General features: G+C 35.5%; 1 protein-coding gene across 2 annotated transcripts in view; it reads right to left on the bottom strand.

Moving 5' to 3' along the window:
• Frk (fyn related Src family tyrosine kinase) overlaps positions 1-27873 on the bottom strand; it is a 106833-nt gene that overhangs the window by 24461 nt on the left and 54499 nt on the right. For both annotated transcript variants that reach the window (XM_047559627.1, XM_047559628.1), the window contains one exon: positions 25954-26075. In XM_047559627.1, coding sequence (XP_047415583.1) covers positions 25954-26075 — 122 coding nt within the window. The remainder of the gene's footprint in view (positions 1-25953; positions 26076-27873) is intronic.

The following is a 27873-nucleotide window of genomic DNA, read 5'->3' as shown; positions in this document are numbered from 1 at the left end:
GTCCCGATTCATTTCTCCTCAATGTAATAAAAAATATTAGAAGTAGAAGGGTAGCAAAATATAAAGTATACCTGCAATTTATATAAATTATTAGCCTGAAAATTTAAGCCTTGCCATTTATCAAAAAGAAAAGTGCATAAATTATAGCTGAGATGTCTAGCAAGCCAATAGCTCTGTAATTGGAAATGATGAAAAGCAATAAAAAAATTCTCCTTTTTTAAACAAGATTGACCATCTTCTGGTTCCAAATTGAAGTGGACTATGTGTAAATTAGACGCAAATTTATGGATTCCACTTTAAATGTACCACAAAAGATCTAATAGTTTCCAAGTTAGAGATTAAAGTCAATAGATGACTGAAGAGTTAAAGTACTCCTTGTTATTTTCTTAGTAAAGGATGCAAATCACAAATGATTGATATGGCTTTAGCAATTGCTATTGTTTATATCTTGATTATAAAGAAAGGTTAAACAAATGTTTGCCAGATCTTTGTAGATACAGGTTTAAGCTCTCAACCATAAAACCCAATATTTGGCAATACCTCTAGGGTTTTTAAGCACAATAAGAGTAATTTTATTAGAGTAGGAGATTGGAGACACTAGTTAAAATTTACCTAGTATACAACCAAAAACATGTCAATCTTTCTGGGCCTTGATTTTCTCATTATTAAATTTTTTTAAAGTAGTCTTTAAAAAAATTCTCAAATTTTCCAAATATTTCCACCTTCATGTTCAACCATTTGTGGTGGCTGTTGTTTCCTCTCCCAGGATTCTGATATGTCTGTCTGTCTGTCTGTCTGTCTGTCTCTCTCTCTCTCTCTCTCTGAGTCCTTTCACAAAACAAGTATACTTCATCTTGAAACATTTGAACCAAACTTTCATGTTTTCTTATAAATTGTCTAGCCGTTAGTACCTTCCTCTGGGTCTCAATTTAAATCCTAAACCAGCCTTTCCTAGCTATCCAAGTTCTTTATTGTATCACATAACACAGTTTAACTGTGATGGCATTTACCACAGTAAAGATATCTCCATGAGGTAAGGGCTCTGCTGTACTGATCCAATTCCTAGTCAGAGCTTAGCACAGAGCAATGATTACATAAATACCTATGAAATGAATGAATAATGTCATCAATTCTTGGATTTAAAGTGAAATGTAAGTTTCCAAAATGTCCACTGCAAAGTTAAATAGGTAATTAAGACTTAAGACTTACTTGGAATCTTCCTTTTAAAAGGAGAAAAACAGTCCCAGGATATAAATACTGGTATAGTCAATTAAGGTATATATCTAACTTCTTGATTTTTACAACATAATGAGGATATAATTATTTCACCTCTATCTGGCATCATGGGCATTTATATGTAGTTCATTCAAGGTTTCAATCTGAACAAGACTGAAAGATAAATATTATTTAAAAATCAGACAACAGAAACATCAGGAAAATTTGGCACATTGTAGTCAGGATGAAAGCACCTTTAATATTACAAAACATATAACTATGTTTTAAAAGTGATTTTAATTTTTTAGTAGTGGAGTTCACATACTTGCAAAGTGTCTTTCCCAATAAAGATGAACTCATGGGTCTTAGAACTAGGCAGAAAAGAATTCGCTTTTCCTTCTGTGGTTTATTGTGATCTTTATTACTGAACCAAACCTATTCCAAATCCTACAGATTATAAGTGAACGATAATGTTGTGTCATTTTTTATTGTGAATTACTATGAGTTCAAATTAGTTAAGTATTTTCGTAGCTCAACCTCAAAAATATGTAAGTCTAACTAAAAAATGAAATGGAATCATCCATTAAAAAAAGTCAGTGGCATCATGATTGAATTGAGAGAAAGGACCAGGGATTCTGAATTTACATCTTTACTCTCATGTTTGCTATTTGACCAAGGGGGTAATGTTTCACCTGTCAACTGATTAATCTACCAGAACATGTTCAAGAATTAGGATATATTGCAGAGCTATACCTAAGCATATATGAAGAATACAGTAAAGGTTTGTTAAATGTTGAGAGTTCATCTATTTCTGCAAACTAACTTCCCTGTGGACTATACCGCAAGTCACCTATTTGGCCACTTTCACACACAGAGTAACTGGAGAGATCCATGTGAGCTCAGATTGGGTTCTGAGATTTCAATTCTATTTGCCAGACCCAAATGCATAAATGTACATCAACATGTAGTTGATGACAAGTACACAAGTCCAGCTTTCTCCTACAGGCAAGGTCTTATTCACAATGCTGCAGAGGTAGGAAAGCGGTTGTCTGGCACAAAATAAAGAAGTGCTGTGAGATTTTTATCACAAGTTACTTTCATCAAACTGTCCCAACTCTACCACACAGGTCACATATTGTTTGCAACATATTAAATAATTATGAAAGTCAATATATTCCAAAATTAGGCTTTTGAAAGACAGAAACTAACTTTGGAACACAGCATAGACATGAAGTTAGAAGCTGTCTCTGAAAGACACAAAGATGGCTAGTCAGTTCAGTGAAAAATATCAGTCTAATAAGTAGTTTGGTATTTTATAGATAAACGAATGGTTGATTGAACAGATTTTCATTTTTCAGCAGGTCTTCTGGCATCATCTGAGCATAGCCTTATTTCTACTGACTGATAATAATCTGTTCCCATAGTGAGTAAAACAATATGACTCTGTTGATTGAGCAAAGGATTGAAAATCAAGAACTCTCTGCCCTAATCTTATTCTGCCAGTGATTTGTTCTTTGACCTTAGGCAAGGAATTTCATTTCAGTTTCCTTATCTAGAAAATGAGAATAATGATCGTATCTATATACCCCACAGGGATAGTTTGAGTGTCATTGTTCACAAAGGATGATAGATATTTCTAATGTGCAAGTCCTGTATTACAATATCAGTATTATCAAATAGCTTTGTCTACTAAAAAGAGGCACTTCCAAAGTAGCATTTTCCACTCTCTGCAACTAATGCCTAGAGAGCCCAGTGGCAACCAAACATATTCAGTGAAGAAATTGCTATTAATTCCAGGTGAGAAGATTCCTGTCCTTACAAACCCTTTGTTTATTTGGTTTGTGTCGGGGGGATTTGTTTGTACTTTTTTAAACCATGATGACTCTGTACACCATTGCTTCAGAACTCATGCTAAGTTAGTTCTACACCAATAAATAAATAACACATAATTGAGTTATTATGCTGCATTCCCCATTAAAACAGAATTCAAGCAGACACTTGTCCCATACTAAGTGAATTCTTGCTTAGTATGATAGAGTAGAACTCTAGTATGAGCCATTTTGAAAGGAGAAATTATATCTGACTTAAAACATTTAGGCAGCATCATGTTAAAGAGTCATCCTCTTGGGACTAGGGTTGTGGCTTAGTGGTAGAGAGATTGTCTAGCATGTGTGAGGCACTGGGTTCAATCCTCACCATCACATAAAAATAAATACATAAAATAAAGGTATTTTTTTTTAAAAAGAGTTGCCCTCTCCTTTTCTGGGGCAATTCCAATAAAGGCAAAGAGAACAAACAGAACTGATCTTTTCTATGGATATAACTCAACTAGTGGGTGCAGAAGGTCCCTGACTCCTAGTAGGGAATATTCCCACTGTGCTGTGGATGTTGGTCAGTAAGTTTTACTATTAAACCAGTTGAGTGATCAAATAGAGGTTCATTAAGAAAATGTCTATTTTAGATGACTCAAGAAAGCTATTTACTAAAACACTTATTCGAAGATATGGCTGATAGCTCCCAGGCCCTGGGGACTTCCAGGATTGTTACTAGTCTAGGAGCCCAGTAGAGGTTACAGAGGCAACAGAATCAGAAACCTTTACAGACAAAAATAAATTCTCTCTTCCATTCTGTGAAGCACAGAAATTGTGACCTAAACCATGTACCTGCTCAAATGCTTATCACACTTTTTGAGGAAAATGTTGATCTTACTCTCAAGACCCTTATAGTTCAATCCTTCATGGAAATAAGCCAACCCTCCCCACCTGCATCAATTTCTGACTCCTAAATTTAATTCAATTTAGCCGGCTCCTAAATATTCTGAACAGAATGTCGATTTTATTGTTTGTATATCTGGCATCTAAATCAGAAGGGTAAATTAACAATACATAATTGTAACATTCAATATTTTGGCAGCTAATTTAATTGAAAGTTGTCTACCACAATTTCACATGAAAATAGTATTTGTAGTGTCGGATATTGCAGAGAAACTCCAAAAAACAACTTGACTCTTTATTCCTCTCAGGACTCTTAACTTCTCACACAGCATTATATCTGTAATAAATCACCAGAAATTAACATACTTGAATTATATTTTCTCAGTTTCCTGCAGAAAATCTTTCACTGGGTTAAGACAAAATGCAACATGGGAGAAAATTTACCCTAAGGAAATAATTCAAATATTTGCATGTATTTATTTAGTTAGAGCCCTGCCTTGTTTCAGAAAGGTTTAAAGGCTTGCATAAATTACAAAATAAAATAAAATTTAAAATAAGTGGATGAGGGCTAGGAGTGTAGTTCAGTGGCAGAGTGCCTCCTGGATTCAATCCCAGAACCCCAGAAGTTTAAAAAATAAAGAATATAGTGTTCTATTATTAAAAGAGATAAATAAAATAAGTGGATGAAGCAAGAGAGGCAAAAGGTAAAAGACAGGACAATGACTCTAGGAGTAAGGCTAGTATGTTTTACATAGGTAGCTTCAGATGCCCAACCAAATTAGTGAGGTGTGGGCCAAGGATTTGACTAAGTGCGTTTCTAGCTGCTCACAGTAAAGAAGGAAACGCATTCAGTTACCTGATTCCCAGAAGGAAATATTAGCAAACTATGAGTCCAAAGCTTTCATGTGCACATGCATGAACACACATGCACATACCCCCATTTTTTTCTGGTATTAAAATGAAAATTCTCATATAGATCCTCATAAAGAAAACACAGGAAATATAATAAGCAATATCTTCAAAAAATCCTTAATGGTAAATACACCAACACAGCAAAAAATTGGTTCTTATAATGTCCATTATTGTGGGCCAATTTCCAACATGAAATTTAATAAAAGCATTTGTATAAGAAACTAAAACAAAACACAGTTAATCAACCAAAATAGGAAAAGCTATATGCATTAGGATGTTCATGTGGAATGTGATGAAATAACTGTTAAATTGTAGTAAATCAAAAATTGAGTTAATTTTTAAAATTGTATAATTGCAAAAATTATCCAGAAATAATGTATGAAGTGAAATAAGAGGATATAAAATTTAGAGAATATTGTAATTGCAAACATGAAGATATATCTGGCAGCTCACATGTCCTGGAGCCATTTACTATTAAAGGAATCCAGCTGAGGTTCCTTGTGTAAGCCATAATTACATATGGGCAAAGATGATTAAATTTGCCAACATGAAAATAACCGTTCGACTGGCAGATTTGCGGGTGTTTTATTACATCTGTTTTCTAAACCAACTGTAATAAAGGTATACTGCCTTTAAAATAAGAACATACACATAATGTTTCCATTTTTTTTAGAGAAGTATTATAAAAATTAATCATCTAAAGACAATGGCTACACAGTTTACTGAAAACATTGTCTAGTGTGATATTGATATTCTTTATATTAAGAACCCATAAAATTCATTTTTCTTTGAATTTAATTCTTAAAATCATAATTCATTTTATCTTTCATAAGCTCATGAGAAGCATAATGTTTCCCTTTTTACTTTATCTTCCAAAGAACCCCTGGTTAAACTGATTTCTAAACCGTGATAATTATCTGCCATTAGAGGCACAGCAAGATCTATTTCTCTGTTCTTTTTCATTGATTCTGTCTTTTTTGTGTTTAGCTGTATTTTGTACTGTTTTGTTGATTTAAGTCAATTTAAAACATTTTGTAAACATAATACATGAACAAATGAAATCATAAATAACCAAAAGACTTAGTAGACCTACTACACAAAAGAAACAATTTCAAATGAAGTGAACTGCCCAATAATGAAATAAGCTGGTTCTCCAGGATACTGTTCATAGGAGGTTTGAAGCTTCAAATTGTGAGATTCCTCTGAAAGGGCAAGATTAGGCTAGACATTCCTTGCAAATTCTAGTGTTCTGTTAATGTTAATGAAAATTCATGGGAAAAAAGAAAGTGAAATATGAACTACAAGAAGTTTTAAAGATTTTCTTTTTATTTGTATCAATGAGAAAAACAACACCTAGAGGTCTGAAATAATCTGTTAGCTTTTTGCAGGGCTGGAATCCAAGTGCCATCATGGAGGGTGACCTGATGACAGTAAGAACAATAGGAACTTTTAACCACTTATTGCCTGTTTCCTGGTTGAGAAAAAAGATGACAATTTGTTAATTTCTCAGTAGGATGCTACATGTTTCGAAGCTTCCTGAATGTCATCACTCCCTTCCTCTCAAAATGCCAAGAACTCTCAAAGCACCTTCCTGTTGAAGAATGTGGCCCTCAATTCTTGCTTCTCTTTGCCTCAGTGGGTTTCAGTAATTAATGGACATGTTAAGCAAAGTAAACAGGAAAATCATGGAGAAAAGTAATGGATGGTAATTAAAATATCTTCAGATTAATTTTTTATTTTTATTTTAATCTTCATTACAAAGAATAATTTTGTGTATAAGAATTATATTTTGTATATAGAATATTGTCTCCTTTCATTTTTTACCTTGTTTTACATATTCAAGGCAACTATTGGTAATTTGCTAATCATTCATTCTCATTTCTAAAAACAGGTAGCTCTTATCCTTGTGAATTTTCACCATATTAAATAAGTATCCATGATAAAAGATATTTCTGCTGCTTATTTCAAATGTATTAGACAAAGGGTACTGGGGTAGTTAATTTCATGCATGAACTTGAGTGGGCTAAGGGATTGGTATGTCTGTGAGGATGTGTCTTGAAGGATTATCATTTGAATCATTAAAGAAGACCCGCCCTCATCAATGTGGACCAGAATCATAAAATCCATTGAGGGCTTAAATAGAGTGAAAAGTAGAGAAAGGACAAATTCACTTTCTCTTGTTGAGTTAGAAGATCTATTTTCTCCTGTCTATAGACATCTGAGCTCCTACTTTTTGGACCTTTGAATTCCAGGATTCACAACATTGGCTCCTGTAGTTTTCAGACCTTCAGACCTAGGTTGAAGCCTTTGCCTTGTAGATCCTGGGCCTCCTTGGCCTCCACCATAATCATGTGAGCCAAACCTCATAAAGTATGCACATTCACGTGTGTCCATTCCCCCTCACCTCCCCTTTCTCTTTTTCAAATTTACACACACACACACACACACACACACACACACATACAGTCATGTGCTGCATAACATATCAGTCAACAATAGGATACATATATGGCAGTAGATATACCATATATACAGCCTAGGTGTGTAGTAGACCACACCATCCTAGTTTGTGTAAAAACAGTCTATGATGCTCATACAATGAGGAAATCACCTAATGACATGTTTCCAAGAACATATCCCCATCAATAAGTATTAAGTGACACATGGTGTGTGTGTGTGTGAGTGTGTGTGTGTGTGTGTGTGTGAGTGTGTGTGTGTGTGAGTGTGTGTGTTCCATTGGTTCTGTTTTTCTGGACAACTCTAATTTAGTTACAAAGGGAAGGCTATGTCTATAAAAAGTCTGTTGTTGGTCATAGCTTGGTGCAACCATAGTTCAGGTGATATTCAGGTAGAAACACTTCTCATAAAAACCAACCATCTCCTAGTCACAACATGCACTTCAAAGGCTGGCCAATCTTCTTCTTATTGACTCTTGCCCATTCAGGGGTGAATCAGCTAAACAAGTGAGAATGACTCAGTAAAATCCATCATTACTCCCAGAAAATCGTTCAAAGTACACTTTCTAATGCAAGATGGGCCAACATCTCTGTCTTTCTGTACAAAGGTAACATTCTTCACGCATTATAATAAAAGCTACTGGATTTTTATTGAGTACTTGCTTGAGTACTTGCTTTGAGCAAGTACAGCACTAATATGCTTTTTTTACGTAATACTTTAATCTTCATAACAACACTATGAAATATGAATACTGTTTTTGTTATTTTACAAAAAAACTTAAGTTTACAGAGTGCTATGGTTTGGATCTTAAATATCCTCAAAGGCCCAAATGCTGAAGTCTTGGTCACCTGTCTGTGGTACTATTATGGTGGAACCTTTAGGAGACTGAATTTAATGGAAGAAAGTCAGGTCACTGAGAGTGTGCCCTTGAGAGGGTTTTTAGGATCCCATCATCTTCACCTCTATCTCTTTTCTCCCCAGCTCTCATGAAATGAGCAGTTTTGTTCTACCACATTCTTCCTGACATGATGTTCTGCTTTCCCACAAGCCCAAAAGCAATGGAGTCAACCGACCATGAACTAAAACCTCTGAAACCATGAGCCAAAATAAATCTTTCTTCTTTTAGGTTGATTTATCTCATATTTTCTCACACTGACAGAAAGCTAACATATGGAGAGAGTGAATTGCTTAGGATAAGGAAGAGGTAGATCTGAGTGATATGGTTCAAAACCAGGCAGTGAAACTCTGAAATACACAACCTTAAGCCACACCATCTCCATCTATTGTCAGCCAGCAGGTATTTTTGTGTTGCTGTCACAAGGCACTGCTCACAGCTCTAAAATATGCAAATCTAGTGCTACAGTGCTATTTAATAATAAGATGATAAGGCTGTGCATACGGTCTATTTCTGCAACTGACACCTCTTTGAAACATTTTACCCTACTTAATACCATGACTCCATTATTAGTCTTAAACTTCTCGGGCTTTTACCTCTCTGTTTGCTCTTTCAATATGGGTTCTGATCTGGGACATCATTTAATCTATCACAACTTATTCTTGATATTATTTGCAGACCTTCAACTTCCACTACTGCAGGAAACGTGTGCTGACTTTCCTGTCTCTGCGATGCTGCCCTCACTCATCTTTCAGATCCCTCCAGAAGCCTCAAATAGAAAAAGTAAAATTTTAATTCACATTTTCTTATCCTCCAAGTCTCCTCTTAGCTTGAATTCTCTGTCTCAGTGAATGGCATAGCCATCCTAAAAACCAAACTCTAAAGCTAGAGATTTGAGGATCACTCTTGATTCCTTTCTCTTCCTGATTTCTTATCTCTGAGCATTGTGTCCCATCAATCTGCCATCTCAACTGCCACCACCTTACTGAGTGACCCCTCATATCTCTTTCCTGGAGTGTTACACTAAGGTCATATGCTACTTTCTCAGCGTCCGACCACACTGTCCTTCTTCCATGGTCACCAGAATACTCTTCCTAAAATGTAGATCTGAATTTTTTCTCTCCTCCTTAAAATTCAAATCCATGCCATTGTCTGAAGTTCAGATCCCATAATGGAGTTCTCTGCTACACCCCATCCTGAAAGTTTAAACACTTACTCGCAGTTCCTTAAAGGTACCATTCTGTTTGTTCCCCATCTCCATGCATTTGCATAAACTACTAACTATAACTAAAATGCCATTCTATTTATATATTTCAGACTAATTCATTTTTCAAGGCCAGGCTCAGGTATCTTGTCCTTTCTCAAGCCTCCTAGCCTATTCCAGAAATGAGCAACAGGAGCAGAAGGTCCTCAATATCCCGCTGTACTTCCACTTTTGTTACTGAACTCATTCTGCAATATTGCTCCTATATATTTTCACTGTACTTCTCCCACTGAACTTTGAGTCCTTTGATTGTGGAAACCATATCTTAATTTCTTTATTATCCTCAGACTAGCACAAAACTTTATCATCATCATCATGACTAATATTTATAAAGTTTTTATTGTATGTCAAACGTGGTGCCAAGAGCTTGGTATACATTATCTCAGTGAATTCTTACATCAGTCCTGATGTAGGAAAATGAAGCAAAGTTGACTTAGATATTTTGTTCAAGGTCACTCAGGTCAGCTATAAAGTAACAGAACTGAAAGTGAACCCCAGGTAGTTTGATGTCTTAAGCTCTAGAACCTATTAGACCAGTAAGATTTCTCAGTACTAATTTCAAGAACAAGTAGATGCACAATTGAATGCATGAATAATAAATCCATAGAGGTAAGGTCCAAGTAGAATGTGATCTATTGTGTGGGTTTTGATATTTATTTCTCTTATTTTTTTCTGTAATCCCAGTTGAAAGATCCTAAACCCGTACCTCTCTCCTACCCGAACAAGTCTAAGGGGGCTAGCAAATCTCCAAAAGCTGCTGAATAAGACTTTAAATCACATGACCAACATCCAATTCTATTGTAAATTTGCTAAAGCCCAATTCATGTATTTGACTACTTTTTGAAACAAAATTGTTTTGATATGGTGGTAATTTAGAGGTCTTCCCTTTCCTTTAAGAGACAGCATAGCGGAAAAGTGCCTGGACTTGGTCTTGAAGAGAGCTAGGATAGAAACAAGTTTGGTTACTTACTTGCAAAGCAATTTACTTGTCCTCCCTAAGCTTCGGTTTCCTCATCTATAGAGCAGAATGGAAAATTCCTTATAGGATCATTATAAAGATTAGAATGAATATGCTTAAGTCAGGGCCATTGTTCCATGAGTGTTAGCTAGTGTTGCATGCTTCCAAAACCCCACTCAGATGACACCACTAAGCCTGCCCCTGGCATGGGCTCTCCTTGGGTGGCTGCTCATCAGCAGCCCTTTCAGAAAATGGGAAACACAATAAAGATGGAGATGGAGTGGGGCCAACACACTGCAGCTAAGGTTTTTTGTTTGTTTGTTTGTTTTTTAGTAATGCTTTAAAATATACAGATGTCACAATGTTTCAATGTTTATTTTAAAAAGAAGGACAAAAGAAATCTCTGTCCTACATTCCTTGATTAGAGTTTGTGATACATTTTAGACATTCTTTTTTATATGGTGGGATAGATGTACAAACATGTTTAAGTCAGATTATCCAACTGTAAATCTCTGATTCTTTCCTCTCTAGCTGTGTGACCTTGGGCAAGTTACCTTAATCTCTTCATGCCTCAATTTCCTTCATCTATAAATTGGTGGTAATAATAAAATGTACATCACAGAGGTGTGAAAATTAAATTTGCTAACCCATGGAAAAAGGTTCAGGACAATGCCCATCACTCAGTAAGCATCTTGTAGGTGTTATTTGTATTCTTACCAACCAATAAAGTAGACAGGACTGATGCTTAAGTTATTCTACAAATATTGAAACTGAGGTGCACACAGCAGATGTCCATAATTTCTGATTTATAATCTAGAGTGAAATTATTGGGATAAAAAGGAATGTATCAAATTATTAAGATAAAGAGGAAAGTTCCAAAGAAGCAACAAAATCATTACTACTAAAATGTTTAATTCTTATTGTAGGATACACACATTTTATAATAGATTTACAATAAAGTTGTACTTTTGTGAGGCTAACTGTTAGTTAAGGCCACTTTTACATCACTAATATGTGTAGATATTTTTGTCTGTGACTATTTACATGAAACATGAGGTAAAACTGTCATTCCCTTCTGGACTTTGCCCTAATTTCCAATACATGGAATATCCTTCTCCATCCCAGTGACTTAGGGTTGTGGTCAGTGGACTGGCCTTGGTGAATGGAGCAGGGGTAAACCTGACATAAAGCACATCCTGGGAGAAGCTTTTAGAAGTGTGAATGGTTTCAATCTCTTCATTCAACTTCTGTTCTCCACCAGAGAATGTCATAACCCAGGGCAGCTCCTTTGGCCTAAATCCCAGGATGAAAGACATGGCGATGAGCCTGGATCTGCTACCTTAGGCAGTGTCCAGCTGAGCCACAACCAGCCTGCAGCCCTCAAGTCACCAAGCTTCAGGGGCAAAAAGTGATTACTATGGGACACATTAAAGAAAGCATTGCAAATTCTGAATAATACTTAAAGATGTCAGAAGATCCAGTTTTAGAGTTAGCTATGTGTTTACAACTAACTGGTTATCTTGGTCAAGTAACTTATTCTATCTGGCCTCCAATTCCTTCAGTTAGGAAAACTCTTTGGGTGATCTCTCCAGTTCAAATTCTCTAACACTAATACTCTAGCAAAGAGTTTTACAGAAAAAGAGTCATTGTAACCTTCTAATATGGTAGATAGACATTAAAATATCCACTTTCCGAAAGAAAAAAACAAGACACAAACATTTCATTGTAACCTGAAAATCCTGGAGCTTAATTATCATGGCAAAACCACACCCAGGAACACATGGGTTATGCGTGGAGTAACAGGTGTTGACACCAGGACCTGCTCTGCTCACTGGGTTTTCCTCCAACCCCTTATAGCAGTTCTGCCAATTTACCTAGTCCTCCATTTTTGTTACCTAAATTACTAAAATAAACAAAACAAAATATTGAATGTACACAGTAAATTACAGAGAGAAAAGATTAAGTCTAATGTCATCTTCTTTCCATCCCACACAGATATTGTCAAAGCTTCACAGTCCATTGTGATGACACGGACACCCAGCTGGAATCACAGACAAGCTATGTACATGCTTGGTTTTGAGTTGCTCGGGTTTGAGTGCTAAGGACAATAGCAAATATTTATATGGCTTTCTTTGCATCAGGTTGCCTTCTGAGCACTTTTCATTTATTAAATCATTTTATCCAAATAACACCATGGAAAGGTAGATGTTATTTTTAATTTCCACTTTTCCAAAGAGGAAACTGAGGCATGGAGAGGCATAGTGATATGCCCAAAGCCATACTGCTAGTAAGAGAAAGAATCCAAACCAAGAAAACTGGCTTCACAGTTCTATATTATAAGTTCCAATTCTGTTAATGTGAGAATCCAGTTGAACCTCTGATGACCTTATCATTCCAACCAAGATAATCTTAGCAAAAAAAAATCTGTTTTCAGATTTCTTTCAAATTCCCAAAGAAAACCACCTCCACTTCTACTCCACCTATTATTATTGTTATTATTATTATTATTACTATGTATGGAAAAATAAAATTTTTCCTCAATTTTGATCATTTGCTTACTTTCTAAAAACCAGAGTATCACAACAAATAATTAACTTTCCTTTATAAAGGTGTCCTTTGGTTGACACCTCTTCTCCACTGCCAACTAAGATGTTTGTTCTTGAGGAAAAGACCCTTGTTTTCTTGTAGCTCAGCTCTCTGAAAACTAACAGGCACATAGTAGGCATTAAATAAATATTTGATAAATGAATGAATGAATCATAAGTTCTTTAAGGCCTGGATCATCTCTTTTTTTCAGGATTACACATGTAATGGCAATACAGAAAATGCTGTTCACCATAATTATATAAAAACAGGCAGTATAATTTTTGTTTTTACCCTTTATTTTATGCTTTCTCCTCCTCCATATTTTAATTTTCACAAAACCTTTTTACAAACATCTGCAGGTGGTAAGGAAATAACTCTGCAGGGAGAAGGGATTGAAAGAAAGTCCCTGCCCTATTGAAACAAATAGGAAAATAAATTTAGTCCCTGTCATGCATAGGCTTTTAAGACAACAGAATACTTTCCCAGATTATAGTTTCTGTGCCAAAGTTTCTCATAAATTAATGCAAGGCACGTTTCTAAAATGCATTAGAAATGACTTCATGATTGATGGGATACTGATAAATAGTTATAAATTAGCTAATATGCATATATCATTTTAAATCATAGTTTAAAATTAGAGCTACTATCTTATTAAATTGGATTGTATTTATTCATTCAGCTTTTATATTATGAACACATTTTGCATAGCAATCACCACATAGATACTGGATGTCAAAATCATTAAGAAAATTTAAACTTCTTCAATCTTTTGAGATTAATAAAATAAAACTAATGCTACTTGAGTAGATTTTCATTTAGAGCACAAGTTTCTAGAAATATTTTGAAAATATAAATTTTTTTTTCAGCTAAAATCATGTATTTTTCCCCTTTCTGTAAATGAATAGGTCACTAATACTAAAAACAAAACCCTGTATTTTGTTTGCATAATGGCATGTTATTTCCTAACATGCCACAAGAGGGAGCAAATTTGATTGAAAGTCCTCCAATGGCCCATGCTCAGAGTGGGGAACAGAAAAGCTGCCATAGTGTCTGGATTTCAAAATAAAGGGTTCACATATAGTACATGTAAAATAAATTTAGACAATGTCTTTATTTGTACCAACACCATATAAAATACACTAGATAGCCTTAATTTTATAGTATTTTTTTTTCAATAATACATTTTTTGCCACTTAAAGTAACAAAAAGAAATCTCTTGCATAATTTAAAGAGTTGAGATGCAACATTTGTTTAGATGTTATTTACTTGAGATATAAACTGGACTAAATCGCTTAGGGACAGTGGAAATAAGGAGGAACTGGAAGGATTGTGGGTCACTGGCTTTCATTTACAGAGCCAAGACATCTTAGTTTCCTGTTCAATCCAAAACTTGGCACCATGCTTTTTCAAATATTCTTCCTTTTTCTCTTTGCCTCCCTCTGTCTTCACTGCTCAAAATCTTTAATCCTTATCTTCTTTTCCAGTATGAGATGATTAAGTTAATATATTATATGGATCCAAGAACCAGAAAGACCTGTCAATCTCAGTTCTGGTACTGTCATGCTATCTAAAAATATAACCCATATTGAATTTATCATGACTACATTGATAACATTATAATCCAATACCTTTGTTAGTTAGTCAAGCATAATGATGACAATGGATGAGCAATTTACAGATCTGCCTGTTATTTGTTAAAGAAATCAAAAGTGCACAGAGAAAATAATTTCCAATCCTTAATTTAAGGAGCATCATATAATTTTAAAAGAAATAAAATTCTTAAGAATGGATGTTATCACAACAAAAAATTAACTTTAGCGCACAGTTTTCCTTACAATTTCATTCACTATTAGGTACAGTACAGATTGTTTCACCTCTCTTGTCATGCCCTATCTTCCTAATCCCTTTCAGAAAATTAATTGTTCTATTTTGTTGAGCACCATGCATACAACTTAATGGTTATACTTATCACGATGGTAAGCTACTTAGTTGCTACACAACTCAAAGAATACATAAATTCAAAAGAGTTAAAAATGTCCCCCAGCCAATATTTTTGAAAATTCCTTTTCTATATTAAAGGAAAATGAGGCAAGGAAAAAAGTTAGTAGCATCCTTTTAAAATCATCCAACTTTCGTAAACAAATATTTATCAAAAAACCAACATACAAAAAATCCTTGTACATGTCAGACATGGTGCTAAGTCCTGAGTACCTTGCTCAAAGAAAGTGAAAATAAAGATTAGGAAGCTGGAAAGTGCAAGCCTTAATCATGCAATAGCTGGTGTGAATTTTTTAAGCACAGTGTGATCTAAAGCAATGTGAAAGATTAGGCTGGAAATGGGTTTCAGTATGACTATAAAGGACTGAAATTCAAGGTAAATAGGAATTTATGTGGTTTGTAAAGGAGAGCTATTGAAGGCTTTTGACTCCTCCAGATAAAAGAGAGGAATGAGATAAGATAACCAAATGCAATGTCTAATCCTCTATTGTATCAGTCAGCAAATAAATAAAGAGCTAGAAAGGACATTTAGAGAGATCTGAGTATGTAGTCTGTAATAGAAACCAGCATGAAATTTCCTTGGTTTAATAATGGCTCTATGGAAATAGGGAAGAGTGTCTGTAATCATAGGACATGCATACTAATATTAAAGTTTATAGAGCTGAAGCAACCTGAAAACTAACTTACACACAGATGTATGGAAACATAGGCATATGAATAATGGAGAAAGTAAACATCACAAACCGTTAACAGTTGGTGAATTTAGGTGAAAGTATGCAACACTTCAACTTTTATCAATAAAGCTAGGTCCCAAAAAGTATACTTTTTAATTTTATCAATAAGAAGAAGAAAAGAAAATTTATATTGGATGTTGGTCTTTAATGTTATAAAGGAGAATTCTGAGCCCATTCAATTTTCATTATTTTGTGATTTTTTTTTTCCTGCATACTTACAGAATTTTTTTCATTTATCTTTGACATTAAAACACTTTTAAAAGACACCCTAGATATAGATCTTTTCACATATTTTGTAACACTGTATTCTTCCAATCTGCAAGTGGTTTTATAGAACAAAAGCTCAGGAAAATTTTCTACTACATATTTATTATTATTTGCATTTAATTATTCTGGTAAATTTCTAAGATAGATCTCCTGTTTATGCATCATCTGTCCTCACAAACACTGATCTATTTTTCTTATCTCTTCAGAGAGCTTCTCAAGAAAGATCTTTATATCACTGAATGCTTCCCTGCAGTGACAATTTTAGTGTTTGTTATCTCTCATTTTTGCCTTTTCATGTTGCTTTTTATACCTAATCTCATGGAATGTGTGCTTTCTTGTATTCTATGATTTCAAATCAAATGGTTTTCAAAATTTTTCTTCCATTCCTTTTAGTGAATATTTTCTCTACATCTTCATGTTTGCCATCTCTTATGCTCCTGTGTTTTTCCAAACTATGTTTCATATAAAAAGAAATGATTTTATGACCAACTAGTCTGGGAAATTCTCCATTGAGAAAATATAATTATTTTTCCATCAGACTCCAGAGACTCTTTAATATTCTTTGTAGAGTCAGGACAGAGGAAATGTAGTATGATGTTCGTTTAATGCCTTCTGTTCTGTGGAACACTGTTGGCTTACCAAATAATTTATGTTTTAGAAAATAATTTAGGAAATTCTGTTACTGAGTATCCAGAATGTCATGACCTCTTTTCCTTTTATACTCATCCTTGAATGAAAAAAAACAAACAAACAAAAAAACTTCTCATTTAGGAAAAAACATATGCACCTGTGCTCCTCTATCCATTTGGATGAGGATACATTTTAGTTGTTAGCTAGACACAGCAGGGCTAAGTCACCAAATCTCTAAAGATATTGCAAAAGTCTAGCAAACATCCAACTCCCACGGGTTTGCTGGAAGAAGGGTGGATCTTCTACTCTATTGGCATACTTGCTGACAATAAAAAACAGAATTCAATACTTTGTCATGCTATGGCCCAAAGGTTTGTGTACTCACCTCCTCCTCCACCACCATCCCCATCCCCTCACACCCCAAAAAAGCTCATATATTGAAGTCCTAATCCCCAACATGATGGTACTTAGAGAGGGAGCCTTTGGGACATAATTAGGTTTAAAGAGGATCATGAGGGTAGAGCCCCCATCATAGGACTAACCTTCTTATAAGAGGAAGAAACCACAAACTTCTCTTGTCTCTGTCATGTGAGGATATAGAAAAGAAGGCAGCTGTCTGCAACCAGACAGCTTAGGCCCCCACCAGACACCAAAACTGCCAGCACCTTGATTTTGGACGTTCAGCCTCAAGAACTGTCAGAAATAAATATTCATTGTTTTATACCATCTCAAATTGCTTAAGACAGTAATGCTGAGTGGTTTATGTTTATTTAAGCAGACAAATGTGTGAAAATGACCTCAAGAGAGTCATGCTTTTAATTCCCCCTATTTCAAAAGGTCAGTTTTACATGCCAGTCTGCAACACACCATTTTCAGTCATCATCTGCCACGCTTATAACATTTGTTGGGCAGGAAGCTGCTGTCCCTTGCATGTAGAAAATCGATGCTTAAGGAAGGCTCACATCACTGTCAGGTCCACACTGGAGGGCAAAGGTTACAGTTTCCTGCTGTGTTAGTCAGCATTTCATGACTGTGACTAAAATACCTGAGATGAACAATTTAAAGGAGGAAAAGTTTATTTTGACACACGGTTTCAGAGGGTGTAGCCCATGGTCAGTTGGCTCCATTGCTCTGGGACTGAGATGAGATAGAACATCATGACAGAAGGGTGGAAGAGCAGAAAGGCATACCAGAAGAAAGCTGCTCAGCTATGGCAGCCAGGAAGCAGAGAGAGACAGGGAGGAAAGGGACTGAGAAAAAATATACTCTTCCAGAGCACGCCCTCAGATACCTACTTCCTCCAACCGGACCCCACCTCCTAGTGGTTCATTCAGATATCAATGGGTTAATCCACTGATAAGGTCAGAGCCCTCATGATCCAATCATTTCCTAAAAACTGACCTCATGACATTGCTACATGGGGGACCAGACTTTTAAGTAATATGAACATGAGGGACATTCCAGATTCAAGGCATAACACCTGGCAATGCAAGGTGAGCACAAGTCAAAGTATCCTCCTACCAGCTTTTTGATCATCCCTGATCTGATGCCAAGGTCAAAGTCTGTTTCAGTCATTTGCAACATCTCAGTTTCTCTACATTCCCTTGAAAGCTGGGAAAAAATATCTATCCAGATTTTAACCAGTAACAGATTGATAGATTTAGTTTACAGGGCTACTATGACTCTGCATCTCTTACATCTGTTCTTAAACAGTTAGAGAGAAAATAAGGGATTGCTAACCTCAAAGATTCTTAGCTAGCCACAATCTTGATCTGTAACTACAACATGAGACAAAATGTAAATAAAGGATCGATTATGGTAGCAATTAAAATGAAAAACAAGTAGAATGTAACATGAATTACAAAAAGATAGCAACTTCACTGAACTCTATAGGACTTATCAATTTCAACTTATTTATTTAATATCTGAAATTGATTTTATAGTTACATTCAAAGGACAATAATGTGCATCATTTCTTTGTTGTTCTTCCCTTCAAATAGCTCAAAAATGTTTAAATAAAACAAGGTACACATAACAAGAAGACCTCAATGTGTCAATATTAGGGGATCTCAGACAAGCAAAAGGAGGTGGGATAAAGAATAAGTTCTGTAAAGAACACTATGAATTTCTTGTGGATTTCTCCATAAGTCAATGCCATAGGGGACAAAAAGGTATTTTGCCTGTTCATCTGTGTGTGTGTGTGTGTGTGTGTGTGTGTGTGTATACAGACACAAACACAAATATATGTACTGCATAATAAAATGTTAATTTAATTTTATAGAGTATTTAAGACATTTGAAATATAACTGATTAGTAGCAATGTTAAGAAAAGTCTCCATACACCATAACTCACAAAAAGCCACTTGCTATTATAGTCAATGATATTTGCAATTAAGCTGAACACAACTAAATTATGACTTTAATTAAAAGGCATTTTCTAAGATGGCACCAACATGTTTAAAATTTAATACATTTTATATGAGATACCAGAGTTATCAACATAAAATTCCCTTTTTGCAGCATGTGCACTTTTTAAAAAGCAAAACATCTTTAACCAACATCAAAATGCTCCCAGAGTCCGCAGAAGTTTCATTACATAATAAATTTGAGAGACAATTTTTTTTCCAGTCATTTCATACTTGCCCCTACTCAGGATATACAATTGTATTTACATTCATTGGCTAAACCATAACAGGATTACTAAGGAACCCTAGTGGCCACAAGGTCCACATCAATTTTAAATGAAGAAAGAATGGATAGTTCAGGGAACTGACAAGGAAACCCCTAACTTTTTACCACTTGGCCAAAGTCAGATTAGAATGAATCAGCAGATCTGGTAGATTTGGGAGCAATAATGATTGCTGAATAGTCTCTGTTAAGTGAACTTTTGGTCTGAACTCTGTCTCTGGCAGAGAGATAGAGAGTTATACTAACAAGTGATATCCTTTTCCAATTTGTCTCTTCTAGAAAAGTCTTATTACCTGGAAAAAACTGACCTGTCAAGGTGTGAAATTGTCTTTCTAAAATAAGTCTGAAACACAACAGAGAGGAGAATTATTTGTGATCTTACATAGCTCAGACTTCAGAGGTTTAAAAAAATGATAGTGGGCTTGTGTAAATTTTTTCCTTGAAGACTACAGCATAAAGAGGTAAGTGTTAGAGGGTCTACTATTTTCACAGAACTAGTAGACACTATAGAGATAGAAATATGCATGAAACAGAAGCGATGAAAATGTTCATTCTGCTCAAGGAGTTTACAATCTAGTTTGAAAAGCACATTTTTACTCATAGTGAAAGAGTTGCTCATAAATAAGTGACTATTTGAATATGTGAGATCAAAATAAAAGATACTCAGAAGGTCAACATGAGAACCTTTCCTAAGGAAGCTGCTTTGCTCTCATAACTGTGCGTGTGTGTGTGTCTGTGCGTGTGTGTGTGTGTGTGTGTGTGTGTGTGTGTGATCAGATTTGAACCCAGAGGTGCCCTTGAGCCACATCCTCAGCCCTTTCTATTTTATTTTGAGACAAGGACTCACCAAGTTGCCCAGGCTGTCCTCCAACTTAGGATCCTCCTGCAGTCTTCTGAGTCATTGGAATTATAAGCATGTATCACCACACCTGACTTGTTCTCATTACTTTTTGGATTGCCTCCAGAAAATTTATAAGACATGCAGAAATATTTTCAAAGTTATAAGTCTATGGTATCACTCAGGTTATTCATCCATATTATTCAGAAATTTGCTTCAGATAATTCTGGTTATTTCCCAGTATCAATGTTCCCCTTAATGAACACATAATTTCCCCGTCTTAGGAATATCACACACAACATCAAGAGACATTCTTTCTGGAAAGACAATTCTACCATTTGTGAAATATTTTGAGCAACAATAATTAATTATGTTGGAGGTTAAAACATTTATTTGGTCCTATAAATTCTAGATATAATTCTAGAATATTTACTTTAAGATAAAATTATGTCACAAGAAAACATATCTTACATTTTCTAGAAAAGACTTCACAGCAACCATAAACTTATTACAAAACTCCAACATACTCCATGGGATCTACATGTTCACTGTAATGAAATTCAAAATCAAAAAATGCTATCTTCAAAATCAGTAGAACCAAATCTGAACCTGGTTTAAGGACTGTGTGGTTATTCTTGGCTCAATTAAACTCAGTTAAATTTTAAAAAATAAACAGGGAAGAGCTCAAAAAAGAATGTGAACTACCAGAATGTCCACTCACAAGTACCTCGAACACCAGTGAGGCTATTTGCCCTGGTTCTCCCTTCTCTCTCCCTGTAAGTCACATCCTCCTACAGATCTCATTTGGCCGAAGCTACCACTGCCCCCCAACTCAAGTCAGAAGTCTGAAAGTGATTTTTCACTCTACTTTACTTTACTCTATTTCTGATCAACCACCAATTCCCATCAGGCCTAGCTTCTAAATATCTCTCACCTCCATTCCCTTCTCTTCATTTCTCATAACTTGATCCTTGCTCAGGCTGACATCTGTGGAGACAAATAGGACTTTACAGAAAATCTTAAAAGCTCTTTCTGGATTGCATGGCAAAGGGTTCCCTGAACTTGAATACCATCACCCCCACCCAGAAAGAAAGGTTATACCTAAACTCAGCCTCCTGCTGGCCCCCCAATTGCTACTCTTGAGCAAAAAGAGCTGCAGTTTCCCACAGCACCTGAAGCCCATATGTTCTGGGCTTTCCAAACAACCCTGCAAATGGCAGATATTACAATCAGACTGCTATATCCCAAAGTAGTATTCTTATCCCTAGTCCTGGGGCCACTTTCACATTTGCCGCATTAAAATTTTTTTAAAAAAAGAGGAAAGCAACAGAATGACCATATCATTTTGGGGAACACTCTGTGTTGGAACAGAGACTTAGTGTACAGTCCACCAAGTTGGGGTCCAAAGTTCTTTTCTACAGAATACTGATGGACTCTGCCTCTCACCTTTGATTTCAGATAGCAGCAAGGGATGCCCCCATATTTGCTCCTCTCATGTCTCCCCAGACTTCTGCCTATAAATCTCTCATCTGTGCTTCACACCAAAGGCAACTACCTAAAACAGATCAGATAAATCACTTCCTGCCTAAGACTTTCCTTAGTAGAATGAAGTCCAAATTTCTCAGCAAGGTGTACAAGGTCCTCAACCTTCCAGTTCCAACTTTCCACACTCATTTATCTGCTCCTCCATCCACAGATACACACACACACACACACACACACACACACACACACACCTCACATACACACATCCTTCCACTATCTTCCACCCTTCCCACCACTCCACAAAACACAGATATACTCGTATGTCTATGCACTTGTCTTTGACAGAGATGATCACACTGCCACCTCATAATACAAATCGATAGCACAAATTCTCCCCAATTCTCCCTGGGAGGTTTGGCCCCTGCCCCTCTTCTCTCACAAGACAACTGTATTATACCCTCCTCTAGTCTGAATCCAGGGACTGCTCCCCTCTAAGCTTTGCATCCCTACACCTAGCAGAGAGCCTAGCATATAGTAGGCACTCTGAATATTTGTTGAAGAAATAAACTAATGTATAAATAAATAAGCTCATCTCCAAGATACATTGTGATGAACTTTTTTGCCTGTGTCTTCAATGTAGTCACTTTTTCAACCACCTTCAATCTGCAATTATTTGTTCTTTAAATTGTTTCACCAAAGATGAATCAGGAAGTCTCTTTCCTACTCCGTATTTTTCTTTTTTGTTTGTTTGTTTTGGTGGTGCTCAGTTATGTCTTCAGCTCCTTCCTACTCTATAAATTTTTATATGTAAATCGCCTAAAGGAAAATTACAGTGTGCAACGAATTTTGAAAAACTCACCACAGCTCAATTTTAGTCCTCAATGTGCACACGCCTTAAAATTTACTTTAAACAATAATATAAATGCTTTATAAGACACCAAATATCAAATCAATATTAATGGTAATAACAATAACAATTTCCTTTTTTTATTTGGATTTTTTCTCTTTTTTTCATATTTTTATTAGTGCATTATAGTTGTACATAATGATGTAATAATTTCCTTTTAAGTAATTTATCGATGTCAAGAAATAGCCAAACCAGTGACATACAGTCAGAAATTTATACTTTTCATCAGAAAAACAATTCACTACCAATGACAAATAACAGTAGGGCCACTAAAACTACCTGTCATGCATCTAATGAAGACAGATTCTCTGGCTACCACATATAATATGTAATATCCAAAAGCGCTGCTGTAATTCACAGCTAATTAGTGTCTTGCCGTTATGAGAGGTGTCATGGCCTAACTCTCTTTTCCGATCTGCTCAGACCCCGCAAGAGCTGACAGTCATGCAAGGATCACAACAACCCAATTAGCACCCACCCCAACCTTGGGCTGCTGCTTCTCAGAGCCACCCCAGCATCAATAAATCATGCTCTCTCATGAAGCTCTTCTCTGACAGCTGCAAGACAGTGCTGCCCAAGGAATAAAGACAATACTTCTAAGGAAAACTCATGTGGGAAAAATGGAGAGAGAAAAGGGATATTATTTGCCTGCCTTTACCAGCACAGCAGTCAGCAAAATTGAAGACCATCAATTCTGACTGATTAAGGAGACAACTGCACTAAGAAATAAATCCATGAACGGTACATCTGAAGATTTTTAGTGATAATCAGCAGTCAGCAATTGGATTGTTTGTTTGTTTAATGTGGATATATTGAAGACCTTTTTCTTTCCAATTTTTTTTTTTCCCTGCATAGCCTTCCCTCTGGCTAATAAGAAAATTTTCCTTTCAGTAGAACATAATAGGATGCGTTTACTTTATCCCCCAGTGAATACACGGCAATCGGATAATTTGTTTGAAAGACTCTAAATTGTTTGACTTCATTGAAAAAGAATCTATAATGATATGCTGGTCTCTCAGTAAGGCCTACAAAGCTTCTTAAATCCATAAGCAAGCTCTAGAGTATTTAACACACACAACAGCCAATATCCTCATAATTTTGTTCTAAGCCTGTAAATCTGTTTTGTTCCATAATATTCTTCTTAAAGAATGTTCTGAGCAGTTGCTGTAGCCTAAATGTTATTCAAAGATAAAATCAGATAATTCAGGTTTTTTTTTTCCTCATGGAGATACTAGTCTATATTTTTAATGCTAATTTGAAACATTTCATCTAGCTTTTGGCCAAATGACTACCACCTAATTTAATATATAGATATTGGCAAAGGCAAATAAACAAATATGGATGCATTTAAACAAGGAATTCTAATATATCTCTTCTTATTAAGCATAGAGACTTCAAAAAGATTCAGTTTTCTTCCTCCATACATAATGTGCTCATGGAAATACTCAACTATTCAAGTATTTATCTAGAAAGGCTGTCCACTGTATCATATTCTATAGTAGCAAAATCACTGAACAACAAAAATGTGCAAAACTTGAAATAGGTCAAATAAAATGATAATGGAAAGTTACATGGCTTTTAGAAATGACACTGTAAAAATATTAAAAAGCATGCAAAAATGTCCACAGGATACTGCAAAACAGAATTAAAAATGGAGTCTGGATCTACATTACACATGAATATAAAACTGTGTGTACATATGTTTATATATGCACATAGACATACATATACACAGATATGTTTTTCCATATTTACAAGATGGTTTCAATTTTGTTTCCTATGTATGGAAGTATGAGTGTATATGATTGTATATAAATACATGTAGATCAAGTATGAAAGATATTTCAAACTCAAATTTTATTTTCAAAAAGTGATATGTTAGAATATTCTTCTCTGAGTTGTTCTTTTCACAAAAATTCTTAAATATTTTTTCATAATCAGAAAAATGTTATACAAAATGTTCTTGTTACCTGAATGTGTACACATTAGTATGAAGTCCCTACCAGGTAGGGTACCTATTCTGAGCCCATCATGAAGTATTTTGATTTCCACCCTAGGTATAAGCAACATTTAAAAGGTCAGGGACACATTAAACTTGGGTAAGTTTCAAGAATGGTAATCAGAACAGCATTATCTAACCTCTTGTACATGGAGCTAGGTAGGAGTGGAGTCAAATCCACATGATTCTGAAAAACTATATAGATTCAGTATCAGAACAAGCAAAAGGACCCTTTGCAAAATCTGACTCAACAACACCATCCTTGATTTTCTCCAGCTCCCACCCACCTGCTCTGATATTTGGGACCACCAGGTAAGCAGAAAGATAACAGGGGCCAAAACACACAACACAACCAAAGTGCAGGTCAGGTCAAATTTCCCAACACAAGTGGGGTCAGGACCTGCTTCACTGTGGCACCATGAGCTGTCCTGGCTTCTAGCTCTGAGCCCAGCAGATGCAGTGAAGTACAGGGCATCACATGTACTAACTTACTCCAGGGCCAGAGGAATAAAGGGAAGCAAAGTCTCTTCCCCTACAAGGTTCACATCTAGTCAGGAAAATTGAATACTTGCTTAAAGAGGACAATAACACAAAAGACAGACTTTTTTCCCACTGGAGATCAAGATAAGGCAAGAGGAGAGAAACTTTCACATTTAGAGACGGACTGGTATAGAGATTTTTTAAAAAGGACATTCTGCAGCATTGCAACATAAACCTAAGATTTTTGAATGCAAAGAACTACTTGTATCATCTGAACTCTTAAATGATCTTTATCAGGTCTCCTAAGTTTCTGTCTTCTAGGGTGGTGTAAACATGCACTTTGGCCTTCAACTATAAAACTATATTTGACTACATCTTACTGTCATGGGTTAATTAAAAGCATTTACATTCAGCATTTCAATTCACTTTCTATTTACCAGGCAAAGAAAGGTAAAATGCAAATGTATGCATATATGTTTATATGTTATAATATAATACATTATATTTTATATATTACATATATATTATAATAAATATGCTATATGTGAATATATGTGAATATATGAATATATGTATATTATACATATAATTGCATCACGACCAAATTAATTTTAACAACAGTGTAGTTTTTGTTTCTTGTTTATCATTTCCCTAAAAGAATCCTAGAAAAAAACATAGCCAGATTCACAAGCTTACTCTTTCATATCTACAGTGTACATATTTGGAATTGCTTATAGAGATTTCTAGCCATAGATATTTTTTGTGCCGATTTTTATATTACTCCTGAGTAGTTCCTTAGATTTCATTTTGAAGCTATTATGAAGAAACCAAAATAAGGTAAGTTTAACATGTTTATATTCACCCAGCAGGTTCATGAGTGCAGACTCTCAAATTCATATTCCAATTCCACAAAATAATGTCCATACCTGAAAGGGAGAAATCTCCTTTCTGGCTTTCACTTTCTCTGATGAGAAAAGCACCCGTCTGATTTTCTGAATATAATAGTTGCTTTTCTGCATCTGCTCTCTTAATTGCTCCAAAGAACCACCTAAAAAGAGAGATATGTAAAACCTTAATTAGACAATCAACATTCAGTTTTAAGGACAAAAAGCTTAGTTAGAAAGTGTCCTAACATCAGAAACATTTGACACACTAAGTAAAATTTTTATAGATATAAATAGTGACATTTGACACTTGAGATGATTTTTCAGGATGTCTGTAAACCACACCAGGATTCATAAAAATAAATTATGAAGCAGAAACTTGAGGGATGCCAACTCCACACTCCTCCTCATCCATATAGTCTATCTGAGATCTTGTACCTCCTTCTATCAAAGTCAAAACCCCCCTATAGTCATATAAGCCAACATGGTCCAATCTCTAAAATTACTCATCACCACCAACCAACGGTCCGCTACTCACGTAATACCCGCTAGATGTTAGGAGGGAAATATTCCAATTAAAGTATTTACATACTTCACATTGCTGTGTGAGGGGTTAAAAGTATACTTCCCCGGACATTAGTTCCTTTCTTTTCCCATCTCCATCAGGGCCCAGGATGTGATTTTGTATGTTTAAGAGGAATTTATTAATATAAAGGAAACATTAGGCAATGGAGAGATTATATGAAAAAGTTACATCTGCCTGGGGAGTATCTTCTTGTGCCACCCCACCCTTTGTCTTTGCCCACTTATTCTTACCCTTCCAGAAATATAAGAGTCAGATGCAGAGCACACAAGTCTGTAAATGCAATCAACCCAAAAAAATTACAGATCTTTAATATCAGAACCAGTCTAAAATGTGTATCCAGGGGATGATTAGCAAAGCGAACTAAAAAATGGGAGCTGAGAACACCTGCTTTTGACAAATGACTGCTCTCCTTTCAAATAACATCTTTACAAATGCAAACACCCCAAGAGAGGAAATGCAGGCTGGAGGGAAGTAGTACAGGCTCAGAGAGGAAATGCAGGCTATCAAAAGTTAGTTCAAGTTTGATTGACAGGTCATAGGTATTGGAGAATATGAGGGTACTAATAGTGACAAACTTAAAAGGAGATTCGGGAAAGGAATTGAAAAAACATTACAATATAAATACTACCTTGTAATGAGGCATTTGCTATGTTTTCCCAATGATCAAACTATAAATTACACCACATAAACTATCAGTCAGGGTATGTCAGGTCATGGGAGTAAGGAGCAACTCCAGAAATCTCAGTTGTTTAGGACAACACAGAATTATTTTTCCACTCAGTCTCATGTCTGCTGAAAATCTGCTCTGTGTCTAGTCTCATTCAGAGAGTGTTCATCTCCGCGCTTCCATTATCCTGAGCCAGAACTGGAAAATGTAGCAAATCACAAACTGGTTCCCAGAGCTTCTATTTCAAGCTTCTAATCATGAGTAAATCCATTGGCAAACAAGTCACATGTCATGCCTAAACCAAAAAGAGTGGAAAGTGCAATCCACCATTTCCCAGAAGTCAGAAAACTGGAAACACTGGATGGACTAAACTAATGGATGCCACACTGATTCAGTGTCAGCACCAAATCAACCGTCATAGACTGTCACTGGTCCATTGGAAACAATGCAACACATGGAAATGTTCCAAAGTGGCAGGTCACAAATTCATAGAAAAATAGAAATGCATGCTTTCTACCATTTTAGAAATAAGTCAAGAGAACACTATAACATAATAAAAACTCAAACTGACCCAACATACAGGTCAGCAATGAAAGGACAAATTTTTCAATAAATAATGCTGGTACCATTAATAATCCATAAGAGAAATATAGATGCTGCCTACAGCCTACACAATAATTTTACATAAAGATCTAGTACAAAAGGCAAA

Source organism: Sciurus carolinensis, chromosome 7 (assembly GCF_902686445.1).
Source record: "Sciurus carolinensis chromosome 7, mSciCar1.2, whole genome shotgun sequence".
NCBI lineage: Eukaryota > Metazoa > Chordata > Mammalia > Rodentia > Sciuridae > Sciurus > Sciurus carolinensis.
Note: the sequence above shows the minus strand (reverse complement) of the source record. Positions and strands in the feature narration are given on the sequence as shown.